At 52.9% G+C, this 18,773-nt stretch overlaps 10 protein-coding genes across 10 annotated transcripts; 6 read left to right on the forward strand and 4 right to left on the reverse strand.

The window, feature by feature from the left end:
• Positions 1 to 395: 395 nt before the first annotated feature.
• BU26DRAFT_459498 (uncharacterized protein) lies at positions 396 to 937 on the forward strand (the record flags this gene model as incomplete). The annotated part of the gene is made up of 2 exons (XM_033825008.1): positions 396 to 552; positions 599 to 937. Coding segments are annotated over exons 1-2 (420 nt in total), but the record flags the coding sequence as incomplete, so codon positions are not given.
• Positions 938 to 1,599: 662 nt separating this feature from the next.
• BU26DRAFT_429997 (ankyrin) lies at positions 1,600 to 3,402 on the forward strand (the record flags this gene model as incomplete). Its single annotated transcript, XM_033823851.1, has 2 exons — positions 1,600 to 2,049; positions 3,103 to 3,402. The coding sequence occupies 2 exons, from the start codon at positions 1,600 to 1,602 to the stop codon at positions 3,400 to 3,402; spliced, it is 750 nt and encodes a 249-aa protein (XP_033682310.1).
• Positions 3,403 to 3,910: 508 nt separating this feature from the next.
• Positions 3,911 to 5,365, reverse strand: BU26DRAFT_597184 (uncharacterized protein; the record flags this gene model as incomplete). Its single annotated transcript, XM_033834987.1, has 2 exons — positions 3,911 to 4,955; positions 5,025 to 5,365. The coding sequence occupies 2 exons, from the start codon at positions 5,363 to 5,365 to the stop codon at positions 3,911 to 3,913; spliced, it is 1,386 nt and encodes a 461-aa protein (XP_033682311.1).
• A 526-nt stretch (positions 5,366 to 5,891) lies between these two features.
• BU26DRAFT_597185 (uncharacterized protein) lies at positions 5,892 to 7,298 on the reverse strand (the record flags this gene model as incomplete). Its single annotated transcript, XM_033834988.1, has 2 exons — positions 5,892 to 6,230; positions 6,378 to 7,298. 2 exons carry the CDS (start codon positions 7,296 to 7,298, stop codon positions 5,892 to 5,894), a joined length of 1,260 nt encoding a protein of 419 aa, XP_033682312.1.
• Positions 7,299 to 8,451: 1,153 nt separating this feature from the next.
• Positions 8,452 to 9,760, forward strand: BU26DRAFT_566294 (uncharacterized protein; the record flags this gene model as incomplete). Its single annotated transcript, XM_033833502.1, has 5 exons — positions 8,452 to 8,513; positions 8,572 to 8,673; positions 8,724 to 9,101; positions 9,148 to 9,331; positions 9,383 to 9,760. The coding sequence occupies 5 exons, from the start codon at positions 8,452 to 8,454 to the stop codon at positions 9,758 to 9,760; spliced, it is 1,104 nt and encodes a 367-aa protein (XP_033682313.1).
• Positions 9,761 to 10,013: 253 nt separating this feature from the next.
• BU26DRAFT_597192 (uncharacterized protein) lies at positions 10,014 to 12,049 on the reverse strand. Its single transcript, XM_033834989.1, has one exon. It carries the CDS (start codon positions 11,804 to 11,806, stop codon positions 10,157 to 10,159), a length of 1,650 nt encoding a protein of 549 aa, XP_033682314.1. The 5' UTR covers positions 11,807 to 12,049; the 3' UTR covers positions 10,014 to 10,156.
• Positions 12,050 to 12,331: 282 nt separating this feature from the next.
• Positions 12,332 to 13,450, reverse strand: BU26DRAFT_429332 (uncharacterized protein; the record flags this gene model as incomplete). Its single annotated transcript, XM_033823828.1, has 1 exon — positions 12,332 to 13,450. One exon carries the CDS (start codon positions 13,448 to 13,450, stop codon positions 12,332 to 12,334), a length of 1,119 nt encoding a protein of 372 aa, XP_033682315.1.
• Positions 13,451 to 14,134: 684 nt separating this feature from the next.
• On the forward strand, positions 14,135 to 15,279 carry BU26DRAFT_606281 (uncharacterized protein). The gene is made up of 2 exons (XM_033835655.1): positions 14,135 to 14,279; positions 14,328 to 15,279. Exon 2 carries the CDS (start codon positions 14,343 to 14,345, stop codon positions 15,060 to 15,062), a length of 720 nt encoding a protein of 239 aa, XP_033682316.1. The 5' UTR covers positions 14,135 to 14,279; positions 14,328 to 14,342; the 3' UTR covers positions 15,063 to 15,279.
• Positions 15,280 to 17,045: 1,766 nt separating this feature from the next.
• On the forward strand, positions 17,046 to 17,396 carry BU26DRAFT_566298 (uncharacterized protein; the record flags this gene model as incomplete). Its single annotated transcript, XM_033833503.1, has 1 exon — positions 17,046 to 17,396. One exon carries the CDS (start codon positions 17,046 to 17,048, stop codon positions 17,394 to 17,396), a length of 351 nt encoding a protein of 116 aa, XP_033682317.1.
• Positions 17,397 to 17,443: 47 nt separating this feature from the next.
• On the forward strand, positions 17,444 to 18,582 carry BU26DRAFT_552093 (uncharacterized protein; the record flags this gene model as incomplete). The annotated part of the gene is made up of 2 exons (XM_033832136.1): positions 17,444 to 17,651; positions 17,843 to 18,582. 2 exons carry the CDS (start codon positions 17,444 to 17,446, stop codon positions 18,445 to 18,447), a joined length of 813 nt encoding a protein of 270 aa, XP_033682318.1. The 3' UTR covers positions 18,448 to 18,582.
• Between the last annotated feature and the right edge of the window lie 191 nt (positions 18,583 to 18,773).

The raw sequence follows: 18,773 nt of genomic DNA on the forward strand, positions 1-18,773 counted from the left end.
AATAAAAACGCACCTGGACCTAGAGCGTACACAAAGTACGGCAAGGCTAAGCGGGCCAACCTAAGGAAAAATCTACTAGCACATCGTTTTTCTTTTGCCTACTTATGAGGCTAAGTTTGAAGCGCGTACACACCGATGGATAGCGCGGTATAGCGGCCCCTACTTAACCGAAAAGGTCATGATAAGCGAAGGAATGCAGCCTTAGCAGTCGCCATAACCTTACGGGTCCAGCCCCAATCTGCCAAGGTACTGGCTGAGCCCTGAGGCTGCTAGGGCAAAGGCGAGCAAGGCTCGACCTCAAAATTATCTGTCCGTCCGCGTAGCATCTATGTGCAGTACTCACAACTTCTAGCTCCTTATCGATGGGTTGCACAGCGTCTACCCAAACCGAATCGCCCCAGCCCCCGCCCCGTCAGTGGGTGGAGCCGCTGCCCGTAAAGGCGGATCCTAAAGCCGCACCACCAGCTACGATGCAGCGCAACAACAACAGGATTCAGGGAGACATTGATAGTGTATCCCATCGCCTGCAAGATTTGGATGTGGGCCGAGACAGTACTCACCCGTCCCCAGCTAGCAGTCGATGCTGACCAGAAATTAGGCAACAAACACGAACGAATACCTTCCCCTGGCCCACCCCATGGGTTGTCGGATTCGACCTATGATCAGCTTCTTTCCAACATCGGCGGTGATCATACTAGGCCTATCCACCTTGCACTTCAATGGATCGCCTTCTCCGTCCGGCCCATTCGCCTTGAAGAACTTGCGGAGGTCATGTCGCAACCGCGTGTAACACGCGCAGTGGCACTTCGGAATCCTCCATCCTATGATGCCCTGCTGATTTCCGGGTTGATTACAGTATCGGATGGAAGTAATGAAGTTAGCCTCATTCATGCCTCTCTCAAGGACTATCTCACTTCGGACCACATTACTAAAAGCAGTTCGGCTTCCTATAGCATGTGGCCTTATCATATTCACGCGACTATTGCATCTACTTGTATCCAATATCTGTTGAGATTCAATGGGCCAGAGAAATCCACCATTGAGGACAAGAAGAAGTTCCCCCTTCTTGAATACGCAGCGCGATATTGGCATGTGCACGCCAGACAAGTGACACAGAGCCCGGCAAATTCAGAGCTTCGGGAACGGATCTGCCCCCTTGCGCTTCGTTTATTCAACCCAGCGAGCGGCTCATGCTTTCACAACTGGCTTAGGATCTCCAGGCCCGATGTCAGCAGCTCGACCAAATCAGATGGAGAGGATCTCAGTTCCTTCTTTTACCACGACCACCAGGACGATTTCGGCAGCCCTCTGTACTACGCATCAGCTTGCGGCCTGGCCGATGTTGTCTCGAAACTTATTGCGCAAGGACACCCCGCTCGCACCCGTGCCGAAAGCGTGGCTGGGGCCCTATACCCCGGGCCCTTGGAAGTGGCCGTCGAGAAAGGCTTCGTGGACGTGGTTCTCTTGTTATTGCAAGCAGGCGCTAGGCCTGACACTTGGATTGAGGAAGGTGGAACCTGCTTGACCCGAGCCGCGCGAAACGGCGACGAAGCCGTTGTGCGCGTGCTGTTGGATCATGGAGCGGATTCCAATGCTTGGATGGATGACGGCTCGACAGCTTTGCATTGTGCCGCCAGAAGCGGCTCTATCTCTCTGGTGGAGCTCCTACTTGAGTACGGCGCTAACGTGAACGCAAAAACGAACGTGGGTACGACGCCGCTGCACGAAGCGGTCATTAACCGGAATGAGGCAACGGCGAAGATGCTACTAGAAAACGGAGCTAAGGTCGATGCCACGACCGACAAGAGCTTCAGAACCGACCGTGGCGGAGGTCTATTCGACCTCATGACCATTTTCATGGAGCAGAATTCGGAAGCAAGTCGCGAGATCCAGGATGCCACCAAAAAGACGGCTCTCTACATAGCCACCGATAACAACAGCCTACCGCTCGTTAAGCTTCTCCTTTCTCACAAAGCACACGTCGACGCCTGCACGGATTTGGGTGCTACACCGTTGTATGTGGCCACGTTTCGAGGCTACTCCGACATCGTCAACCTCCTCCTCGCCAGCGGTGCTGATGCTAGGAGGCGGACCTTGAGCGGAGCCACCATGCTTCATGCTGCGGCCGAGAGTCGAAAACCAGAACTTGTGGAGCTCTTCGTCCGGCGAGGCGTTGATGTGGATGCCCTTGATGACTGGAATGACACCGCACTGATCCGCGCGGTCAACAAGGACTATGTTCCCGTGGTGCAAAAGTTTGCCGAGCTCGGCGCGAACTTGCACAAGCCAAAGGAGTCAACCGGCGTGACTTTGCTACAATTTGCGGCGATGCGCGGATTCAACGGCATTGCTGCCTACCTCCTAGACCAAGGCGTAGACATGGAAGCGAGAAACGGACAGGGTGGAACGGCCTTGCACCAGGCAGCCAACCACGGCCACGTTGAGACTCTCAAATTGCTGCTCCAAAGAGGTGCGGATATCAACGCAGCCATGTCGGTGCGGAACCTTTCGACTCTCCACATGGCTGTCATGGGAGAAGAGAAAGCTATCATGGAGCAGCTGCTTACGTGGCCGAAGCCAGCGAACACGGAGGCTCGCGACGATCAGGGATTCACTCCCTTGCAGTATACTGTCCTTCAGGGAAATAAGGAATTATCGGAAATTCTACTCCGCCACGGCGCGAACCCGAACGTGCAGAGCGATGATGCTGTCACGCCGCTGCTAAGTGCTATACGAGAGCAGCGCGCCCTAGTTCCCCTTCTCATCCAGTACGGTGCCGATCCCACCTCCAAGCATGCATCCGGCGGGACGATGTTATCGCTCGCCGTATATCTCGACGACAGCGGGCTTTTAGAGCAGCTGATGCAGAACATAAAGTCGCTGGAGCCTCTGTTCGACGCGCTGTTAGAGAACGGCATGAACGGGAGAGCCATCAAACTCGACGACGCCAGCATGCTGACCTGGGCCATTGTCAACGGCAAGGAGGTTGTTATCTGGATGATGTTGCGGTACGGAACAGTAAAGGTCAACGACCCTCTACCGCCATTGACGTACCCCATGTTACCGGTCGCGACGCAGTGGGGCCATCACGGCATCGTCAAGCTGCTGCTGAGGATGGGAGCGGACGTGAATGGGTGCGACAAGGCAGGCCTGAAATCGATACACATCGCCGCCGCTAAGGGTCATGCCGACATTGCGAAGACGTTGGTCGAGAGCGGGTGCGATATAGATGATGTTGGGGACGGGAGAGGGACGCCGCTGTGGTTCGCTCTCTCCAACCGACATGATGCTATTGTTCGGTTATTGTGTCAGCATGGCGCTGATCTGGCGGCTGAGGAGAAGAAGCTGAATATCACAGTTATGATTGGACCGAAGCAAATCTTTTATGGCATCCGGCAGTAGATGCACTCGAGGTTGGAGAGCCGGAATCGGCGGGGAGGAAATGGCAGAGATGATTGTGAGCTGTGTTACGCTTTGGTCTCTTGTACCCTGTTTTGTGTCACTGCTACTCACATTTGCGCTTAGGCACAAGGTTATTCTCTCTGCACATGAGAATATTCGGTTCTCGATATAATGTACTCGTATCCGCATAATCAAATCCGGCTATTGACTTGAAGATGAGGGCCACTCAAGGTTTGTCAAACCCGCACGTCCAATCCCAAAAAATGCCCGGACACTCGCACCTACTACAATGCGCACCATGTCTGCAATATCGGTGGCCACCTCCTTGTAGAAAACGCACCGAACTAGATGGACGTCCTTCCTGCGTTCCGGTACAATCCTCCCCTTTCTGACTCACTGTTAGCTTCAGTCGCTGAGCACGCCATCCATAGCCTCATCCTCGCTGCTATCCACCATCAGCACCTCTTGCGTGTCCAACAAAGGCTTCCCTGGAACGTTCTTTGTTATCTTAGCGCACTTCCATAACAGGCGTATTTGTGCCCAATGAGGAAGACGGTGCGTTTTCTGAACATACTGCAGTCGAAATACGCGAGATTGACGTTCCGCCCTGCCTAAGAGCTGCCTTCCTCTGTTCAATCTTCGCAGCCTTTCTCAGGATCTCCTCGGCCTTCTGCAGCTTTTCCTTCGCATCCACCTCCCCCTGCTTATCCGCTGTCCATCGCGCAATCATCAGCTTCGTCTGCATGTTACGGATAAAGTCAGACAATCGCAACTTATCCGCCAACTTGGCCATAGCCGCACGATCATAAAAATCTTCCTTCTGCCTGCTCACCTTCTCTATGTAGCACAGCTCCCCCTCTTCAGGAGCATGGTGGTGATACTCCTCGCAGAAGCGCGATTGCTCATCGCACCAGAGTGCAGAGCGGGAGCCCTGCTCTGAGAGCCTGGAGTGCAGAGCGGTCTTCATGGATTCATTCCATATTCTCTTTTTGAACTGTTTCTTCAAGTCAAGCGTGTCGCAGGCGATCATGACATCCAGCCAGAAATTCAACGCCGGCCAGTCATTATCTTCGGCGAGCTTATTGAAGAGCGTAGCGTCTGTGACGAAGTCGCCGGCTTTCAGTTGCGCCCAACAATAGTCCGTTAGCATGTCGCATACGTCGTCTGCGCCTAGATTGCGCGATAGATGGTATAACTCGGAAAGGGCTTTGTGTGTCCATTGGATCGGCGCTGTGATCACTTTGTCGGAGAGCTTCGTCTTCGTTTCGAGATCGTGCGTTGGTGGGAAGGCGCGAAGTTCGGGCGAGATGCATTGGATAAAGCGGCCCAAGGTCTTGCGTGACACCTCCTTTGGAACGACTATAGCATGCTCATTGGGGTCATTCTCAAGAATAGAGCGAAGAGCCCGCGAGTGTTCGTACGCTGCGGATTTGCTGAGAAGCGGCGGGTTGCTGTCGGAATTAGGCATTGAATTCTCGTCGCGGAAATACCATGCGATGACATGCTCCGCGCGACGATTAGCCCAGAAGAGCTCGATGTCTTCATTGGACACGCTGTAAGTACTCTCTGTTAGCGGCACTGCTCTAACTTCCCCAAAGTGTGAATTAGGAGCTTAAACTTACGGATTCTTTACATCCCGCGCACCCAAGATCCTCCGCTCCCCCGGTTTCCTCAGCCTATCCACAACCGGCACCGGCACGCCCTTCGCTTTGTAGTACTTCGGCCGGTGGTTGGTGTAGTTGTTGTGCAGGCCTTGTATGGAGATAGTCGATTTTCCGGGCATGAGGTAGCCCGATGCGATCCATAGCTGCTTGGCGACTTTGGTTTCTAGCCCGTACTCGTCGAGCCATTGTATGAGGCTTTGGTAGCGCTCAGAGACGCCGAGGTCGGGGTCGAAGGTGCAGGGGTAGTCGGACGGGTTGGGGGGGACGGGGTCGGGAGAGGTAGCTTTGCGCCTTGGCATGGTGCGGTTGTGCGGTGGGGAGGTGGCGCGCGAGGTGCGTTGTTTGCGGGACTGGTAGAGCTTTGTGCAGGGAGTGCGGATGGTGTTTGCTTTCGATGGGGAGTGCTTGGAAGAGGGTTGGGGGTTCAGGAAGGTGCGACGAGGAGGAACTATTGTGTCAGTTGGGGCTTGTTGGTCTCGCGTTGCAAGAATTTTCCGAGCTTTCACTCTTGGGATCCCAGGGATGTGTGCTTTAGTTGAAGAATTCAACGGCATCATCAGTGAGTGTTTCTCTCGCTGGGGCGGCGTTGCTCCACAAGAGCCGTGAGATGACTGACCCGGACGTTTTGAGAGACTTGGCGAAATTGGTTTTATTGACGATTCCAACTAGATCTGAACAGGCGTACACGTAAGGGTCAAGACTCTTCCCACTAATGCTCCTGAATAACCTCGGCTATATCTAGAAGATAGTAGCCTTGATGCCCGTAGAGATACGTGCGCATTCGTAACCCTACTACATTTGGTAAGACAATTCCACGCCCCTGCCTTACTCCTCAAGCAGCTCCGCCACTTCTCCCGCTAAGTCTTCCATTGTCACATCATCTTCGGTCTCCCTATTATCCGAATCCAACCTTGCGGACACCGTGAACGGAACCTCACTTGAGGTATCGCTATTCCGAATATCCCGGCGGCGGAGAACTGGGGTGTGCCTGCTACGCCTATCGCGTAGAAGCATCTGCTTCAACACCACAACATACTCCTCGTTGAGCTCCGGGTCAGGGATGGCAGTGCGATACCACTCTTCATTCGGATCATGCACGTGATATTCGTGACAGAAGTCATCCTCGTCCATGAAGTCGGTTGCGGCGTGGGTCGGGTGGCCCATCTTACGTTAGAGCTCCTTGTACAAGTCGCACTCGTATTTGAATGTGTTCTCCAGCATACGAAACCCCTCATCACGCTTCCACGTGAGTAAGTCAAGCCAGAAGGTTCGGAAAGCTTCGTGTTTTGACAACTTCTTCCACGCACGCACCATGCTGTCAGGTGAGATGACGAGAACGCCCGGTTCTGATGGCGGGCTGTTGAGGGTGTCGAGGGCAGGAATTGCTTCTCCGTGGTTGCCTTTGGGATGGACTGCCACAATGTGCAACCCGCTGCGGTATACTTGAGCACGCCACTGATCAAGTACTATGTCCCAGATGTGGTGTAGTCCAAGCTTGAAGGCAACATCGAGGACGTCAACCAGGTCGTTGAAGGACCACTGAAGCAGGGTGATGACGACTTGGTCATTCCCATCCTCCAGCCCCACATCGCTGATCGGGAGGGAACGAAGAGGAGTCGGTGAGATGCAGAGTAGGTACCTACAAATAGCGGTCCTAGAAACTTCGGTAAGCTTTAACGACATGCAGCTGAGCCTGGGTCGCAGCAGCCACTTGGAGATCGTCACAGAGTACGGAAGGATGTCGGTAATGGGAATGTAGACTGATGCTTTCTCCCCTCGGTTGGTGCCAATTACGCGTATCCGAAGATACACCTTTGCGGTCTCGATCTCATCCTCCATGGGTCCATCATCCAATAGCCCTTCCATCCTCTCATCTTGTTTACCGTTTGATGCAGTTGGAAGGGGCGAGGTCGATCCATAAGGTTTTATAGATCCAGCGTTCTTCAGCCGGTAGTACTCATTAATGTCTTCGGGGTACCCATCGTGCTCAGTGACGTATGCATCGCGGCCCTTGTTGTATAGTTTTTGCACATACCACTTATTCCGCGTGATCCCAAATTGCTCGAACCAGCGCGGGTATACTCCTGACCAGGGGAGTGTGCCAGCCGCGGCAAGGTTATCGACGTTGTCTCGAATCCGCACGATGTATTTCGTCATCTCTGCACGAACAGCTAGCTTGACCTTTTCGTTACGCTGCTTCGAGACGTCCGGCTGCGTCTTGGGCGAAGCCATGGTGGGGGGAGTGTCGTGCAGGACATCGGAGTTATCGTCATTTGTGGAAGGCTCGTAGTAGTCGCTGCTATCGGACTTAGGCTCGAAGGCCTCCCGCATAACATCGCGATAATGGCTAAGATCAGTTGTCGAGGACACCTCGCTCGCATCGGCGTGGTCATTACCCTACTCGAGAGTGGTCTCGATGGCGGGCGTGCGCGGTGCCGCCATATTCCGTGTTGTATCAAGAGAGTGTTGAGGAGCTTGCATATTACGGAAGGATGGGGAAGCGAACGAGTACTCGACGGTGCACCCGAAGTGCTTCTTTCTTTGAGGCGCGCTCAGAAACGGTATTGGGTAGTGAGAAGAGGGCGGCAGTGGACGGAAGAACGGGGAATTGTTCGTGCTTTTGACTTATGCAATTGAGCCGGGATGCTGCCGTCGACAGCCGGGTGAGGGAAAACTTAGCGGGGAAACCCGTGTCAAGCTATAGGAGCAGGAATAGGGAAGTAAATCCCTTTTCCAACATTGTATAGTTTAGTGGATCATTTGATTTCGGCGCTGAGAAGGGATGCCGTGACGTCTGGTATCGCAGAATCCGTCGATGGTCGATGGAGTTGAGTTCACCAGATATGTCAAGCGTCGATTGCCTCGAGAACCCCAATCAGCTTGCATAAGCACAGCACGCGCGTAGCACATCCGGAAAGTTCCATACACTCTCCCAAGCAAGCTGATGGGTTGTCGTGAGCAAACATTGTTGTCTGTCCAAACTGTCGTGCCGTGCTGTACACCGCGTGATGTGATTTACTGACAGTGATTTTCGCGACGAGCCAGTCTTCCACTAGTTTCTATTTGCATTCATCAGATGCCGTTGAAAAAACTCACACATTGAGTTTCAATAGGCAAGGATTGTCTGCCTCTTGCTCGCTTGCTTTGGAGGCTTCCTCCCGTGCCCAGCAAGCCGAAGAAGCCCGACGGTTTCACTGCTCTAACTCCTCAGGTTGCTTCCCCTACAAATCTGCACGGTCTCTGCGCCCTTCTGCCAAGGCCGCGCATGTACCGCCCATTCCGCGTCGGGGTCGACACGCGCTCTCACCCTGCGTCTCATCCGGCGGGCTGTGCGGTCTTTCCACATATACCGTCCACACCGACGACAATCCCCAGCCTTCCCACGATGGAGCCAAAGCCAAGCTCTCCCCCGCGGGACAAAGCGCGGGAGCGGAATGGCAGGCCAAGGTACGTATCCTGCGGAACGCTTCCTCCTGTTCCCGTAACTGAGAAATGTCCGATGTAGTGTATTGTCAGAGGAGGTGTCGCCTTTCGGTGGCCTCGTAGTGCTGAAGTTCCACAAGGCGGAGTCCAGTCGCCAACTCGTACAAATGCGGAGCGCAGCCAGGTAGGTGACCTTGCAACCTGCGCATGTATGTCAACTAAGATGCATCCAAGCTCTACTGCGATGCAGACGCCTCCTAGGATGGCCGCCGTTGAGAAAACACCGGGAGGCAAGCCAACTCAGGCGCATCCACCACAAACCTGGCCCCGCGTGGTGCCAGCTGCACACCCGCTCTCGAACTCAGCTTCGCAGTACTCTGGCTCTCCCGCTCCTACGACTCAGGCACCCAGTAATAGACCCGCATCTGGGTTGCCCGTTCGCCCTTTGAAACGACAGCAGGTCTACAATCCTTTACAGGCTGCCAAGCATGCCGCTGATCGTGTTGCCAATCAACAGGCTAATCTGAAGAGCAAATATAGCTTGTATGACAAAGAGGTGCCGGTGATGCCGAGAAAAAAGGTGCGCAGTGAAGATATGGAAATCTCCTCAAAGTAAGTGCACCCCATGCCATTTTCCTCACATAGCTGAAATCCGGAGATACGGTACGAAGACAATCGATATCGAAGCTGGAGAGGATCCTACGGAGAAGTTTACTGTCCATGATAAGCTCTTCTCCGCATCATCCGAATTCTGCCACACGATGCTCGACAAGGACTGGAAAGAGCGAGAGGAAAACCGCATCAAGCTCCCAGATATCGAACCGGATGATTTCCGCATGTACGTGCGCTGGTTGTACACTAACGAGTGCATCTATTGACCGGAGCTGGAAAAGCTGAAGCGGGACGAGAGCGGAAGGGAAGGGCTGGACACTAGCAAGTGGACCGAATGGCTCGCTATATCCTCATTCTTGCAGGATGTCGACTTCCAAGATGCAGTCATTGATGCCATACTCGAACAGCTCATCCCGATGCGCAGCCTATCCGTCAATTCGGTGGTCAAACACCTAGTGGAGCCCATCCACATGTACGCTTCAGACAAGTCTGCTGCGCGCAAGCTTCCTGTAGATGCTATTGTCTCCAAGCGGAAGTCCAGCGATTACGAGGAGCTGCACGAACTTGATCCTCCGCCGCCGGAGCATTTCTTTCGTCTACTGCTAGGTGCCATAGTGCCCTGGATGGACCAGGGAACTTCGTCAATCAGCCGGAGTTGATGCCGGAGAGGAGCTGCAAGTATCATGAGCATGACGCACGAGGGCAACAGTGCTACAAGGTGCGGCGAGCGATGTGAGCGAAGGCGACGTGTACTTATGGTAGAACGTAGTTTGCGTGATGTAGAGGTGGTCGGGATAGATAGGTGTCGATATGATTCCAAAGTTTGGTGGTGCACGGCAGTTATGACGTCATCGACAAAAGAAAGAACTACTCTACCACGGCACGTTCTTTGAAATCCACCCGAAGACATCACGACATAGCATCACTCAAAAAAGCTAATCCTCTGTTACAACAAATCCATTCCGTTAAGCAATCCAAACATCTATTTCTATCATTCATGACTTGTCGCGAAAACGGACATCATCACATATGTACGGTTTCTACGTGCCATTACTTTAGTCGGATCCGGCTTTGAGGCACTCATACTGGGCCTTTAACTTTGAAGCAAAGTCATCCACTGTCGCGAGTAGCTCATCCGGCATGTTGCCCTGCGCGATCAGGAGGCGACGCGAAATAGCCTGGAAGTCGGACACCGCTTCCTCGATACTCTCATTCCGATGGCAGCCATGGTTTCCAACATGACGATGAAAACCGCGACAGAATGCGTCGTCATCCCACCTAACAAACGGATTCCCAAGGGAACCATTCTCGTTGAGAAAGTTCAGCTTCGCTACGAGCCGGTCATTCCAACCAGTACCGGAGCAAATTTCTTCAGCAAGGCCGAGAGAGTGAATGGAAACCGCCCAGAAAGATTGCGCCGGATCACCAGCTTCCGTGGTCGCAAAGAGGTTGTTCAGGTGAGAGGGATCGATCTTAAGCTCACCGCCACTCAGAAACTCTGAGCGCCAGCGATCCATGACCAAATTTCGTACAATGTCGTCTTTTAGTAGGGTAGCGACGCTGTAGAGGTCGATAAGGCCGTCTATGTCCCAGCTGATCCGGAAGCATGCTGGGCGATGCTCGATCCTTCCACCCATCTTGCGAAATTGGGCAAGTGCAAAGTCGAATTCGGGAAGGGCCAGCGTGCCCTCGGAAGAGACGCACTGAACGTACCGCTCTATAGCAAGCCTAGGCAGACCCCGGATGGTGACCCGCTGCACACGTGTGTGCTCGCGCTCTTTTGCATACCAGTCGGAGGTCTTCAGGAGGTCATTACTACGAACGAGGACATTACCCAGCTGGCGTCTATGTCCGTCTTCGACTAAGATGTGTAGCCACTCCGGATGCTCGGCATCGCGATCGTTCCACTGGTCTTCCACGTACCTAATGAGATCGGCAGCTTCGCGAAGTTCTTCCGGGGGCTGGTACACCTTCCGACGAGGCTTCTTCGGCGGCTGCTTCTTGACTTCACGGACTTCGCGTGCATTGTTGGCGTCCGGCTGAGGTTGCCGCGCGGCAGCTATGTCCTTAGGTGCCCTCTTAGCGGCCGGATCTTTCTTCGCATACTTAATGTTACGCGGATAGGACGGATGCACCTCGCAGTACTTATCGATCCTCGTCCGATACCGCTTCTCCATTGCAGCAGCCCCAACTTTCAAACCAAAGCGCTCATTGTAGAGCTTGGCGACCTCTGGGTAATGCAATTTGCCCGTTGTAGTCGAGTTTGTGCCGTACGGATCAGGCATGTTATTATCGCGAGCGTGGATGACGAACTCCAGTTGCTCCGCAATCAGCTTTTCCCGCGCGGCTTTCGCATCCAATTTGGCATTCGTTGAGCCCTTCTTAGAGCGACCACGCTTTGGCGCGGGAGCAAGGTCTAGCTCATCGTGGACAGCTTCCTGTGTTTCGCCATCGGATTCCACCTCGGAGTCATCGTCGGGACGGTATTCGTTCTCGCTATCATCAGCGGGATCGTTCCAAAACAAATCTGTGGGATCAACATATTCTCCATCGGGTGACTGGGCCGTATTGATCGTTCCATCCACCTCGGAGGTTTCGGTATCCTGTCCGCGAACCATCTTCAACTTCTTCGAGCCCGGTTTAGGGACGTCAGAAGCCGCACCGTCGACCGCCTGAGAAACTGCTTTGCGCTTGGTGGGACCCATGGTGAATGGATGTGCGTTTGGGGTTGCGATGAGAAGATCCGCTGCTGGAAAGATTTTGTGCTATAAGTACAGTCCGGGCTGAACTGTCTCGTCCTCCACGTGACTGCACAACGGGGACTCTGGTGCTAAGTTAACTACGGCACACTCTCGAATACGTCACTACGACCTAGAATGCTCCTGCTCCATAGGCTATAGGTGAAGGTTGAGAAGGCATTCGCTGTGAAACAACAACGCATTGTCGGGGAATAACGCCTGTGGGTATGAATATAATCTAGGACTTCGGGGAGGAGCGTATTGTAAAGGTGAAAAAATTATAGATTATAGGGACATGATGAAATACATTAAGAAAGGTTGGTAAAGTATACCCAGACGTTGCGGAATCGCATCGACGCATTATCCTCCGTACATGATTGTTATGGCTTCACATGCGCCTCTCCCCAAATGAGGCGGCTCGGAGTCAATGAAATCACAAAATCGACCTGAATCATGCCCCTGTGGCACTAAGCAGTGGACCTATCTTGATGGCTACCGTCTAGTGAGGATCCCAAACTTCATCTTCACCAACTGCCAAACATCCGGCCGCCTACGCAGCGTCGCTAGAAACCGCGACACATCCCCAGCAATAGCTTCCAGCGAGCCATGCATGCGCACGGCCGATCGCCCCAACAGGTTAATTTGGTCTCGCACCTCGTCACTTTCAATGCCCTCCGAATCGATGGCTTGTCGTAGGAAATAGAAAGCTTCACACTCCTTCGCCGCGGAATCGATACTCGCCCGCAGAGCGTCGGGAATCCACTGAACTTTCGGCTGTTCGGTGTTCAGCAGACCCTGAAAGATGTGTTGGTAAATTGAAATAATGGAGTGCGCGCTCTCGTAGAACTTCCGCAGCGGTGTGACTTCGGACACGGTCGCGATGCGAAGACGTTCAGCGACGCGGAGGCGCCCACTGGTATTGTTCAGCGCGGCGGCGACTTCGGAAGTCTCACCGTCTAGCTTTTCGATCAGTCCATCGTAAGTCTGCTCAAACTGATCTTTCTCCTCCTCAACCTGCTTATACCGGTCCTCCGTCTCCTGGACGAACTTCTCCATCTCCATCAGCTTGACTTCCTTGTCTTCCAGCGCCTTGAGGTCCTTTTCGCGAATGGAGTCATAGATGTCATGCGCCCCGTGGTTCTCGTTGATGAGCTTCACGATAACGGCTTTATGATCGTAGCACTCTGCCTCTAGGCGTTCGATCTTCTGCTGCGCTTCATCAGCAGTGGCTTGCTTCTTCAGCGCCTCTTGCCACTTGGCCTGGTAGTTCAACGCGCGCTGCTCCGCGTACTCCATGAGGTCTTTGTAGAATTTGATCTGGTGCTGCGCCTGCTGAAGGTCGATGAGGCGCTGCTTGTGGTCATCTGGTAGGTCTTCCACGGCTTGCTTCGCCTGCTTCAACTCCTTTTCTAAGTCCTCATTGCGATCCACCAGCGCCATCTCCCGCTCTTCAACTTCCTTGATGTACTCCCTCGCAGTCTTCAGCTCCTTGAGGTCCCCGAAGTGGGCCTGCACTTCTGGTGGAATGACGTCCTGGGGCTTGATATACTGTGCCTTCGCCTCCGTGAAGATGGCGGTAAGACGCTTCTGGAGGTCGCCGAGTGTGGACATGATTGCGCGCAACGGAGAGGTGCAGTATGGACAGATGGGCTCGCTCTGATCTGGGCAGGAAATGTGGACAAGGCATTATTGAGTATATAAGACACGGGAAGTGTTTGTATCATTGTTCACAAACATTGTGGAAGATATACAAGGGAATAACATATGAGGCTTCACAATACCTCGGAATTGGCCTGGATCATAACTGGCAATTAACTAACAAAACTGTAGTAGGCGTTCGATATACTACGCGGTCGGCTTCTCTCCTCCATATGCACGATGAAACGGCATATACCGGTGCGAAAGTGGGTAAATCCCTACGTAGAGGCATCCACTGCAGGCTGGATACCAAAGCAATCAGGGTTACGGAACAGACGCAGATCCTTGGACAAAGAGGGATCAGGAACGAGTAGACGAAGCCGAGTGCTGGGGGTAGACTATAGGTACGATGGACGCAGTAGGTGGTACACGAGGCATACGCCTCTGCGAGCTTAGAAACAAAGCGTTGACATTAGGACTTAGCTAGATAAGCTGACAGGCAAGGATAGATGATGGTAGTGGCGTGGCGTGGCGTGGCGTGGCGTGCAGCGGAGCGGGACGACTAGTGACCGAGCCGTGTCCGCTGTCTGCCACGTCAGCCGAGCCAGGCATACCTAGGTAGCTGCGAAATCTCGGCTAAAACCGAAAGGAATCAATCACCTCACGACCACCCCACCACAGCCACGACAAAGCGTCTTACCAGGAATACGTACTAGGCCCCATCCAGTTTCATCTCAACCTTCGGACAACGTGGCGGCGTTCATCCAGGTATAGCTGTGCCACCATAGAATGATCTACCTAGGTAGTCTATCTTGTCGCTCCCCCGCCTTCACTTCTGACATTATTCAAGGCTGATCTCACGAAAATGAAGAAGGTGTTCGCATACTTCCAATCCACACCCTCACAGCCCAGCGCTGGAAGTGCTCGACTTACGTCTTCTCCCCGCGATGTCTATGTATGTGGCCCAAACCGTGTCTACAACTCCAGCAAAGACGTCACTCGCCGCATCAGCTTCGACACTCCAACCATTATGTTGTACGGCTACCCGTCTCGTGGCGGCGTCATCGTGCTAGAGGATGCGTCGCCTACGGACCTGGATTTCTTGGCTCTGGACCGCATGAATCCGCCCATGTTGAGGCATGAAGATCCAAAGGAGGAGGATACGTTTTGCCAGAGGCTGCTGTTGCTAGGCGCAAAGTGGTGGGACTCGATGGCGCGATACTGGCTGTTGAAGGGCGAGGATGTGAATATTCCTGATTTGGATGATAGCGATGAGCCCGAGCCGACGAAGCGGGAACGGCACTGGGTTAGCGTAGCGTGGCCTAGTGCGGGGGGGCTCGTAGTCTCCGAGTTCGATACGAACATGTGGGGCGTCGAGGTTGAGGTCGAGCTCGTTCCCGAAGATGTGGCGAGGTTGCGGCTGTGCACGAGCATGGATGAGAAGGCGCAGATGCTTAAGGATAGATTTCGAGGGAAGGCGTGGGAGAATGTAGACGATTATCGAGGCAATGCGTTTATTGGCTGTTGGGGGCGGAAGGAAATTGGCGAGGTGGGAGAGTTTCAGAAGACATGGCCGGAGATTTGAAGGGCTCAGGTCTGTGGGAGAAAGATGCAACTGGTGCGAGAAAGGGAAAGCGTGCATGACCAAGGTGAATCCCGTGGGAGTTATGTGTCTCACACAGGATAATGTATTCCACAAGCGAGTGGCCCACATATAGCAAGGCAGAGCAACCATCCAACCGCCACCACGATGAATCAACCAACCAAACTTGATCAGTCCGTACTGAAAGCAGGAAATCTATAAATATATCAGCAATCAATCAAGAAATCGCAAATACAGAGCGTGCGACGCGGCGCTGCAATCCTTAAACTCTTTTGGACCGGACCGACACGCCGGCAAGGTTACACGACGCAATTGCGAGGCCAGTTTGGGTGCTAGAGTCCTATCTCGGGCCCAAGCTACCGACGGGAGATTTATCGTATCTCGTGATCGTGCCCGAAAATAAGCCATATTTCTGATGAACAACTTCAAGCATGCCAAATTCGTTCATTCGCATCTCGTCCTCAATCCGGGCGAAAGCCATCATATGCTAAAGTTCATCTATAGAGCGAGTGTCAGGTTCTTGAAAACCCTGCTGTCTCAAATCATCAATCCCTCGATCCGTATGCAGACGTTGTGGCTTCGAAGCACTGATGTGTAAGTTGGGATGTGGCAAGGACGTTTCAAGTGAGAAATGGCACAGCAGATTCTCCGAGTACGCTGCGCACTTCACCGTTCGATTCCACCCACCACTCCTGCCTCTCCCCTAAAAAAGGTATTCGGCTTCGTTTCATTGGATAGTAATAGAGACGTTGCGACGTTCCGGGGTTGAGGAGTAAAGGAGGAAGTGGCACGTACGTTTCAATGGGAGGCGACACAGCACGAAATATGTCCCCTGCGCACCGCGCACTGCACCGTTTCTTGCCACCTACAACATCTGTGTTGCTAAGGCTTGTTCCTGCAGAACCTCCCCATCTCCCAATTCTGCGAATGCGAGTGACGCGAATTTACTCCTCTCAATATTCAGCAAACGCTAGTCTACATGTACAAGCCGCTGTTGGATTGAGGGTGCCTCAAAGAAGTCTGCCGCATAGTAGAGCTTCCGGTTCCTTCAGGTCCTTCAGACTGAGCAGAATTGTTGTCGACGCTTCTCTTGTGACATAGCTCTGTAGAATGACAACGTGTCATTGGGTATTCTCATGGGTATAAGCCTGCCTCCCGCTCCAGGCAGTGAATGCGTAAACCTTAGAAAGCACCTACGCAACTATCCGTGGAAATCGTTCTCGTAGTCGGGGGCTCGGGATATCATCACCACGGCTTTTCATTCCTGTATATCTGTACTTCCCCTTGTCTCATCCCTTCTCCAGCGTCGAGTCGCAGCAGATACTGTAAACTACAATGTCACCGGTTACGATGTTGCTCCCGACTGGTCAAATGACCCCTTTCCACCGTACCCTGCCATCACAGACGACCGTGGGAACACGATTGATGCCCAGAACCTCCGAGGCACACGGCTGTTTGGATGGGACGGCTGCGACAAACCTGCGGCTGATATCATCAAAGCTACATACGACGATTTCTACAAACCATCCCATGTAGACGGACTATGACAAAATTTTGATTGGGACGGGCAAGCTGCTAAGGAAATGTGGGGCGCTCCGTCAAAGATTCCTAGAGAGCGAAGGGAGGAGATACGACGTAAGGTTCCGTTCTCCGGTCTCTCCCATCATGCAACAATTTTCAGAGTTACTAACTTGGCGAACTAGAAATCTACGATGCGGCTAAAGAGATCAGGTATAGTAACTGGCAGAGGCCGCCATGGAGCCCACCGTGGCCTGGTCGGGATCTCTGGATCAAAGTGACCTGCAGCGGAGGTGACAATACGGGCGATCCAAATGACAGGTGTGGCGACAAGCCGAATCAGCCTCCGAATCCTAAATGTCCTGTAAGAACATTCTCCCAGGAACAATATATGTCCCGTCGCACTGATGTTCAACTACCGTAGCCGCCCGAAAAGGTAAAGAACCGATGCCCGGCGAGAAGAAGAACGTGGAAGCGTATTCCGCACCCGCGGAAAGCTGGAGCCGTATAACCTTCTGCGAGAGGTTCTTCAATCATTTGCAACCCCTGGGCGACGTCACCAATAATATCAAGAAACAGCGACCAGAGGTCCAGGACCACCTAGACCAGTGGAACAATAGGGCGAGGACCTTCTTTCACGAGATCACTCATTTGAATTATTTTATGAACGCTCCTAAAAAAAGTCCCTTCATTGATGACGCTCGCATCACTTACAAGTCCGGGAGTTCTCCCGCGGAAGAGGGCGCATACGGTCCCTACAATGTCAAAGTCCTACGAAATTTCCGAGGAGATGCCTAGTATGCTGGGCAAAACGCTGATACGTTTGCATGGTACGCCATGGCGATATGGGCCAAAAGGAGATAGGAAGATATCCTCCTCTCCCGGCAGCAGGTAGCAAAAAGCCGACAAAAGCACTCCGTCGTGGCGACGGCAGCTCCTTCAATATACCGCCTAACGATGCCCTTGAAGACTTGGGGTCAGAGGAGAAAGATAACGAGCCTGTTGAGGGTTTCACAATCCCGGGCTGCGGCGACAAGGAGGTAGCCGGGTCGTGTAAGTAGTCGAGTAGCCTTGTTGTTACGAGCTACTGAGCGTAAGCCCACCGCTAGCTTGGCTGAGAGACACCCTCCATTTGCATTGTTGTCTTTTGGTACGATAAGCAGAGGGAGTGATTTAAAAATATGTCAAAATAATTTAAAATATTTGAGAGCCTAAGAGAGTTAGGTACATTGAGGACAAACAAGCACCCGTCATCGAAGTAAACTGTGTCAATGACGTCAGCAAGGTACCGAATACTGTTTTCAGCTCTGAGTCAAACAAGGTAAATAGAGACTTCTGCGGCGCAACCGTCAGTAACCACCAAACCCTCCAATGGACCGCTGATATCTACGGCAACCTGGAAAACTCCGCACCACATCGACGCATGCTGCTAAAGCGCCTATCAAGTCTCCTCGCACCCAGGGACGATGATCCCGAGCAATTTAAAGACTTCAAGTTCAAACTCGACTGGGCGCCCAATGAGCCCTACAATCCCGACGACTGCTACCTTGACTACGAAACCGCCTTCACCGTGCTCGCCAAAACCCCCGAGTGTGGCCAGAAAGGCGACGGCAAGGACCTCATGTCCGAGTCCGGCCAGATCAAGGCTGGCTGCGGTAACTTCGGATATACGATTGAGGCTAAAGACGAAACACCACCGCCGCCAACTACCACGCCTCAACTAGAACCGCCCAAGAAGACGAAAGGGCTGTCTGTCATCTTCCAGAATTATGTAGACGAAGCCAGCAATGTGAACTCGTGGCTGTTCTTCCGTTCCAGGATTTCCGACTCTGAAGGAAATGGTATATGATTCGACGTGCGCGAGAGCCAGGTGAAAAAGTAATGTAGCGAGATTAAACCAGGAGTGTGGTTGATGTGACTTTCAAGAGAGACGTGGACAGGTTTGATTCGAAGCAACGCATATCTCCGGAAAATCGAAAAGAAGGTCTAAGGACTGTTTAGTCAGAGTGAGAATGCTATACGATACTTTCCTGTCGTACCCCATACGGTTCCCGCGAGAAATCACCAGAAACACCGCATTAAGCGTCCAGAAAAAGGCCCACATTGAGTGATCGAGTCGATTGGGTTGCGCACGTACCTCATACAGGGTTTGCTTGTTTCACCGAGCTTGGCGTT

Source organism: Trematosphaeria pertusa (assembly GCF_010094035.1).
Source record: "Trematosphaeria pertusa strain CBS 122368 unplaced genomic scaffold BU26scaffold_9, whole genome shotgun sequence".
Classification (NCBI taxonomy): Eukaryota; Fungi; Ascomycota; class Dothideomycetes; order Pleosporales; family Trematosphaeriaceae; genus Trematosphaeria; species Trematosphaeria pertusa.